Source organism: Engraulis encrasicolus, chromosome 20 (assembly GCF_034702125.1).
Source record: "Engraulis encrasicolus isolate BLACKSEA-1 chromosome 20, IST_EnEncr_1.0, whole genome shotgun sequence".
NCBI classification, from domain to species: Eukaryota; Metazoa; Chordata; class Actinopteri; order Clupeiformes; family Engraulidae; genus Engraulis; species Engraulis encrasicolus.
The window spans coordinates 21,022,822-21,030,900 of record NC_085876.1 but is presented as its reverse complement, the minus strand read 5'-3'; the positions used below and the strand labels follow the sequence as shown (position 1 = coordinate 21,030,900).

General features: G+C 47.5%; 1 protein-coding gene across 6 annotated transcripts in view; it reads right to left on the bottom strand.

Moving 5' to 3' along the window:
- Positions 1-240: 240 nt before the first annotated feature.
- trps1 (trichorhinophalangeal syndrome I) overlaps positions 241-8,079 on the bottom strand; it is a 193,240-nt gene continuing 185,401 nt past the window's right edge. For all 6 annotated transcript variants that reach the window (XM_063185583.1, XM_063185588.1, XM_063185584.1 and 3 more), the window contains exon 7: positions 241-6,295. In XM_063185583.1, the coding sequence (XP_063041653.1) occupies positions 4,541-6,295 (1,755 nt within the window). In that variant the 3' untranslated portion in view covers positions 241-4,540. The remainder of the gene's footprint in view (positions 6,296-8,079) is intronic.

The following is an 8,079-nucleotide window of genomic DNA, read 5'->3' as shown; positions in this document are numbered from 1 at the left end:
AAACAATGGACAAAATAAAAAAACTAAAAAATTAACTAAACATCATCTATTCAATTTAAATGCTTTAAAAGTAAAAACAATAACAATCTAAAAAAATTATGGTTAAAAACATTTACATGGTTTTTGCCCTCTATGCCACAACTATGTCACTAGCTGGCTTTCGGGCAGCGATCCCAAAACATACCTCCTATGCATTATCATCACCTCCTACAGCCCCTCGCAACGCAAGGCCCTTATAAAATATGTATGGTCACTTACATAAAAAATAAAATAAAAATAGAAAACGAAAAAAAGTCAATAGATTAAGATGCAGTACCTGTACGCAGCATGCTAATTACATGTCGTCATTCTTCCTTGGCAATAAAATGGATAACTGAAGTGCAAGCGTTAACATATTTCAATATTTTTTTTTCAAAAAACAACGAAAAACTCCATGGAAACGAAAAAAAAACCCAAAACAAAAACAGATGAAATATGAGAGCAAAAAATAAACTATGACATCTCATGACAAATACACAATCTTTTTGTTGTTTTAGAAAAAAAGGCAAGATTTTCCTTGTTATTCAATAACCTACTACGTGTATAAATGCTCCTGTGAAAAAGAAAAGAAAAGAAAAGAAAAACAATGCTTCATTAATTCAATGTATCCTTAAAAAAAAACTAAATCGTATTTCCCAAGAGGAGGCATTTTGCAGTAAAGCAGCATCATAAGGCTATACTGAGTTATCTGAAACCTCTCAGTACTTCAGAAACAACTCTCAGAGAAATCCAGGACACAACTCTACTTTACTCAAAGTCAATTCTTTGCTTTGCATTTTTTTCTCTTTCCACCTTCTCTAAGCTCATCTGTCCATCTCTCCTATAGCATCCTCCATCCATCTCTCTCTCCACTTCATATAAATTATGCAACATCGCGGGCAGTGGGTGTGCACTCCCAAGACATCAACACACACACACACACACACACACACACACACACACACACACGCACGCACGCACGCACGCACGCACGCATGCGCATGCACGCGCACGCACACACACACACACGCACACACGCACATAAAAAACAAGGCTAACGGAGGGTAAACACATTGCAAAGCAGGCAAAGCACGTGCATACAGGAGGGTGTGTGTGTGTGTGTGTGTGTGTGTGTGTGTGTGTGTGTGTGTGTAAAAAGCAATTCAGTATAAAATCAAAGAGGCTTTTGCATCTTGTGCACATTGATTTAAATCAGATATTTTACATTTGATGAGAGAGTATGTGATTGGCAGGTTGTGTGCAGTGTTGCCAGAGTGGGTGGTTACCCGCCCAATTGGGCTGCTTGGGATGCCCGTCTGCGGGTAAAAACGGGAAAAAATTGCCATTTTTTTCTGCAGTTTTATGCCCATAGAAATCAATGCAATTTATTGAAATTGGGCGGAGTTTAGTGCATTTTGGCGTTTTTTGGGCGGGATTTGATCAGACACATCTGGCAACACTGGTTGTGTGACGGATGTTGTGCACTCATTGAGGCAACAGATGAAGAGATGTGTGAATCTGAAATCACTATTGTGTGGCACTGAGCTGTGGCAAGGCCAGTGTTTTCTTCTTATTATGCCCAAAACTATAGGCGACTCTAGGTGCAGCTGGGACCCCAAGCGAAATGTCAAAGGAGTGAATATTTGAATGAAATTCGCCACTACTGTAGCAAAGTGTGAGCTGTTATTCACCATCCAGGGGCCCCAAGTGGCTGCCTAGCCTAGCCTGGTGAGAAGATGCGCCTCTAACAGTAAAACACACCAAAAGTCATCTCCCTATCTGTTGAGGGTGTGAACAGGCCATGTACGGTATGTATTTATTTTTCCTTTTTATGTTTTACTTTACTTTAGCAACATGCACATGTTGGTTCGATCAACAAGTCCTCGGATATGTACTTAGCCTCTACATCTCGCCTGAAAACACACGTCCTCCCCTCAAACCCAAAAAAATCCCCAGATTTGCAGATGGGTAGTGTTTACCCAACTGCCAGTCTTGTGGCACAAGGCACCTGCTCAACACCTGCACGTCTTGGCTGAGCACAACGCTTCCATTGTCCCCCAGATGCCCACGGAAAGAATTAGTTCTCTCAGTGTTTTCTCTTCTTTCTTTGTGAGGCGAAGGCAAAACTCACAAAAAATTACATTTAACAAAAGCAGAGGATTAAACAATAAGGAGGAGCTGATGAGCGTAGAAACGTGAAATGTGTCAGTGATGCAGGGAAAGGATTAAAACGAGCAGCTTATTGTTCATATCCTGAATGAAGTAATAATAACAATAATCATAATAATAAAATGACCAGATTTTGAGAAATTCTTAGTTTCATGTTTGTTTTTGTGTTTTTATGGTTAACGAGTGTGAAAAGGTTGAGGTCCATTGCCACAAGAGTTGCTCTATTACAAAGAACTATTGGGGTTAGTGTGTGTGTGTGTGTGTGTGTGTGTGTGTGTGTGTGTGTGTGTGTGTGTGTGTGTGTGTGTGTGTGTGTGTGTGTGTGTGTGTGTGTGTGTGTGTCTGTGTCTGTGTCTCTGCGTCTCTCTGTGTGTGCATTAAGCACCCACGCGTGCATGATGTACTGTATGTGCAGGTCTCGTTGTGTGTAAGTTAAGATAAAGAATAAAAGACAAACCATGCATGGAATGGACAAATGCGTGGCGAAGGCATCTGTGCACAAATACATAAGCTAAAATAAAAAAATAATATCCATGTCCTTCCTCTGCTCCTCGAAGCTCCTACCTTTGCAAAACTAGGCATACATCATTCATCATCATACATCTTTTGTTCTTGAGGGATTCAAAAAATATTAAAATAAAATGGACAAATAATAAAAAATGTAACAATAGCAGGTGTTTGCTTCATTACCAAGTTTGCTACATTTGCAAAATGTAAACAGTTTATTGGAGCCTAGCTCACAGACTCCAGACTTGAAAACAAAGTCATTGCTGCATATCAACATAACCAGGTAGAAAATACTTTGTACAATATATCAGGCACTGATATAATGATTATTCTTATTAACATCTTAGAAAATATATTGTGTTTTTCTTCTTCTTCTTCTTTGTATTCCTTCCCAAATGTCTAGTGATATCAGTTTTGCGTCGCAGCAACTAAGGCAGCAGCTTAAAGTGTTGATGGACATCTAGGACCCCACCCTCCCCCCACCCCCCATGCCTCCCATTTCATGCCCACAAATAAAACAAGCACTCCAAAGACACCCCGTTTCAAACCCCCCAATGCCTCCTACAAATGAACATTGTACTGTATGATAAAACGTAGGACACTTAGTATACTATGTTAACTGGCATCTACGGTTTACAACCAAAAGGATTTATGATGTCAGCCATGCACGTTCCCTGAGGACGCTTCGTTATTCTGAATGATGATGATGACATGATGATAACACCATCACCTACAGGTATATTCCGTGGCTTATGGGACTTAGGGGCGACTGCAGGACACCCATCATGACACTATGCCTCCACATCCTCTCAAAATCCCCACAAGAGCCCTCAATGCATATACATGTAGATGAAGCCTACCCCCTGCCCTGGAGTCAATGGAGGTACAGCAAGAACTTCTAAATGAGCAACTTCTCCAACTTGGAGAAATGTAAGGGAATTCAAAATAAAATGTAACTTAAGTTCAAATCAAGTAAAAAAAACAAAAAAACAGACAAAACTACAAAAACAATGAAAAACTAATTTGCTCATGTACCTTACTTGCTGAACTGCTTTATATGTTTCTGGGAGAGGATTGAGGAGGAAAAAATTAAACTTGGTTGTACCAATGTCATTAAAAACCATCAGTATCTTCATAGAAATGTAAAAAAAAATGCAAATAGCTTTTTTGTCTTTGTTCATTTGTTTTGTTCTTTTTAACTCCCAACAGCTGTCCAAGACTGATTTGTCTCGTTTTCCCATTTTGAAGACATTTTTAGGCACCGCATAAAAACTGGCAGCGCAAGCCATCATGGCACATGTGTGTGGGTCCCCGGCTGCTTCTTAAAAGTCTCTGCTTGGGTGAGTGATATCAGTCTAGGGAAGGGAAGGGAAGGGAAGGGGTACAACGGATCGAGTCTGGAGCACAAGCTAGAGGCTGGTGGGGAGTTTGGGGTGGGGATGGTTTCAAAAAATAGGAGGACATTTTCCTGGTTTAGTGAACCATTGTTGAGGTAGGTCTTCACACTGCCAATGAGCTCCAAAACATAAACTTTATTATTTACAATCGTTTCGATCACCCTGGATCTTCATGATCGAAACGTTGCTTCTTAATTAATAAAGTTTTCTTTTGGAGCTTATAGGCAGTGTGCAGACCTACTGCTTCAACTGTCTGACACTTTTGTCTGGCACCTGCAAAAAGTGTCTTTGGATGTGCGCCCCTTACCCAAAACTACTCTCATCTCCATGTCCCCATCCCCCACAGTTCATTGTTGCTTGTTGTGCTGCAGAAGGGGAGTGATATGAGGGGGAGCAGAGTAATTTATCTATTTGGGATGTAATTGACCATCCACACCACCAGATGGTGCTCACTCTTGCGCCGGGCTGCTCTCACCCGGTGCAGGGCTCCCTTGGGGTTCTCCTACGGGGCTAGCTGGGGCTGGAGGAGGAGTAGGAGGAGTAGGAGAAGGAGCAGGGCTCATAGGGGCTGAAGTCTCCGTCTCCGTCTCCATCTCCATCTCTGTCTCCGTCTGGGGCGCCAGGGTTGGGGTTGGGGTTGAGGGGCTGGACAGGGTCTGTGTGGTCTCCGTCGTCTCGGTCGGCGCAGGTTGCGGCGGTGGCGTCTCGCTGGCGGGCGGCCGGTGCAGGCCGCGCTGTATGTGCGTGGTGAAGTCGTACTTGTCGGCGCAGGCGTGCAGGCAGATGCTGCACTGGAAGGGACCGCCGTCGCCGTGGCAACTCATGTGCAGCGCGTACATGACCTCGTCCAGGAAGAGGATGCCGCAGCGTACACACTTGCTGGACAGCTCGTCCTGCGTGGCCTGCTCCGACGTCTCCACTCGCGCCTGCTGCTGCTGATGCCTCTGCTGACGCTGCTGCTGCTGATGCTGCTGCTGCTGCTGATGCTGCTGCTGGGGTAGCGGAGACAGGTGGGCCCTTGACAACACCAACGAGTTCTCTTGCTCTGCTGTCATTTCGCTGGATGCTTTCAGATGATGCTGCTGCTGCTGATGTTTCTGATGCTCACGGTCCTTTTCCACCAAGTTCACCATGGCCGGTGAGGAACGCTTTTCCGAGAGGCTGCCGCTGCTGCTGCTTCTGCTTCTGTCGATGGACATGTTGATTCCCGGCGGCGTGGCAAGGCCGATATGGATGCCTGCTGCTGGGGAACCTCCCGTCGTGGAACCACCACCACCGTTGGCGTTAGGCGTCGCCGAGGGGCTGGGCTTGGAATGTTTGATGGCCAGGTCGAGCGGCGCGTCGCTGTCGGGCCCGGCGACGGAGGACGGATGAGGAGGCGGAGGGTGCTGGGGCTGGGGCGCTGCCACCGGCGGAGGCGGGAAGTGGGCCGGGGTGAGCCCGAAGGGGGCGTAAGGCACGAAGCTTTGGCACGGGGTGGGCAGGCCCGGCAGCGCGGGGCCCAGGTAGTGCGCACCGGGCACCGGGGGGTTGCCCGGCACCGACATCTTGTACTTAGTCCAGAAGCGCAGCCAGTCCGTCTCGCTCTGCAGGTCGTTGTGCTGCAGGAAGGGCAGGCTGAAGAAGGGGTACTGGTACTTCTCGATGGGGCTCCCCGGGGGGGAGTAGCTGGCCTGCTTGGAGGGCCGCATGTACTTCTCGATGGGGCTGCCGCGTTCGGAGCCCCCCTTGCCGGTGCCGTCGGACCCGGGGGTGAGGCCGTTCCCCTCCGGCCCCCCCAGAGGCCCGCCGTCCGAGGGGCTCTTGTGGAGGTGCAGCGGGGGCATCCTCTTCTGGATCTCCAGCGTCTGGTTGACCAGGAAGGCGTGGGTGGAGCGCGGGCTCGGGTGACCTTTCACCCCCCCGGCCGTGGCACCCGAGCCATAGCCCTCGTATTTTCCCAGAGGGCCGTGCGACACGGCCACGTCCGAGCGCAGCGCTGCGGCGATCCCCCCCTCGGAGTGGCCGGTGGGAGTGGCTTGCTGGTCGTCCGGGCGGCGCTCAAGGGGGCTGCCGTTGAGACGCTCCTCGTTATTGACTCCCCGCTGCTGCTTGGAGTTGACGGCGTCGGACGGGAGTGTGTCGGGGTTCAGTCGCTTCCGCGTGCGACGCCGGATGATCTGCTCGCCGTTGTTCTGCTTGATGATGTTAAGCGGCCTGGGGGTCTACAGGAGAGACAGTGAGAGAGAGAGAGAGAGAGAGAGAGAGAGAGAGAGAGAGAGAGAGAGAGATATCAAGGGAGGAACAGAAATACAAGGTGAGTGGAAATAAAAAACTTGTATCAATATCCATATTGACTCATTTTCAAACTGTTTTACAAAGAGTAAGAGTAAGAGTAAGAGTAACTTGATTAAGCCCCAGGGGGAAATCAAGGATAAAAGTACAACAAGTACAGTATGCGATATCGATAAAGGATGAGGAGAAAAAAATCTCATGGCTCCACATTATAAATACAACATCAAGACATACAGTGGGTCAAAAAACCCTCATATAGCCTCGCTGCCTCGCTGCCTATCTGCCTTGCTACCGGGGTCATCCCTATGTTCCCCGGGTCCTATGTTCCCCGGGTCCTATGTTCCTTAGGACCTTAGGAACTTAGGACCCTTTTTTCAGAAAAGTGTTCTATGTTCCCCGCTGCTTCCAAGTAGACTGCCGCATGGCAAAGCGCAGGTTGTTGTTGCACCTCTGACAGGTTAGGTTTAGGGATAGTTTTGGGAAGGGCACAATTTGAAAACTCGGAAACATACAATGCGGGGAACATAGAACCCTTTTTTAGAAAAAGGGTCCTAAGTTCCCCGATCCCATACAAAGACAGGGGAACATAGGACCCGGGGAACATAGGTACGCTGCCCTTGCTACCTAGCTGCATATCTGCCTGGCTACGCAGCTGCCTAGCTTCCTAGTGGTCACGGCTGGAAAGACAGGTGAGTGTTTCTGAGTGTAGGCTAGAAGAGTCTGATTGGACTCTAAATCGGTCGGTCAGCTTCACTGCCTTGCTGATTGGCCATTAGAGCGCTGTGGTGTGTGTGTGTGTGTGTGTGTGTGTGTGTGTGTGTGTGTGTGTGTGTGTGTGTGTGTGTGTGTGTGTGTGTGTGTGTGTGTGTGTGTGTGTGTGTGTGTGTGAGTGTGTGTGCATATGCCCTTGTCTGTGTGTTTATGTGTGTCAGTGAGTGTATGGATGTGTGGAGTGGAGTGTGATGGTGGAAACTTGTCGTCCACACCTACAGGAGCCTGGCACCTCTCAGATTCAACTCTAATTAGCAATGTCCAGCTTCATAATCCATTATCAAAACTCAATTACACCGTAGGCTTGCACTGGCCTGTCTTGGATGGACTACGTACACAGGGCATCCATATATAGGCCAGAGCAGTGGTGTAGTCTACGTAGAACGCGGGTATACGGAGTATACCCACTTCTAAATTTCAGGGATTTCAGTATACCCACTTAAAATTGATTGATCCATAGTTTTGAATAGCACAAATATATACAGTATACCCACTTCAAAAAATGCTCAAATATACAGTATACCCACCATAAAAAAGTAGACTACACCACTGGGCCAGAGCCTGGTTGTGTGTGTGTTTGTGCGTGTGTGTGATAGCGTCCCTCTAGAGAGAGAGAGAGAGAGAGAGAGAGAGAGAGAGAGAGAGAGAGAGAGAGAGAGAGAGAGAGAGAGAGAGAGAGAGAGAGAGAGAGAGAAATATATAGAGAGGTGCATTTCTCGAAACCATAGTTGCTCACTTCACTCTAGTACTGTATATCAATTGGCGTCAAAAGGCTCCTCGTCCTCGTGGCTCGGAGGTGGGGGGAAATTGTGTTGTTGAAGAGACACAAGGGCCTAGGCTGGGACTCAAGATGTGGATAGAGACTGGGACTCAAGCTGTGGGCTTAGGCATAGGCGGTGGGGACAGGGATAGGTAGTGGGGGCTGTCGTGTGTGTGTGTGTGT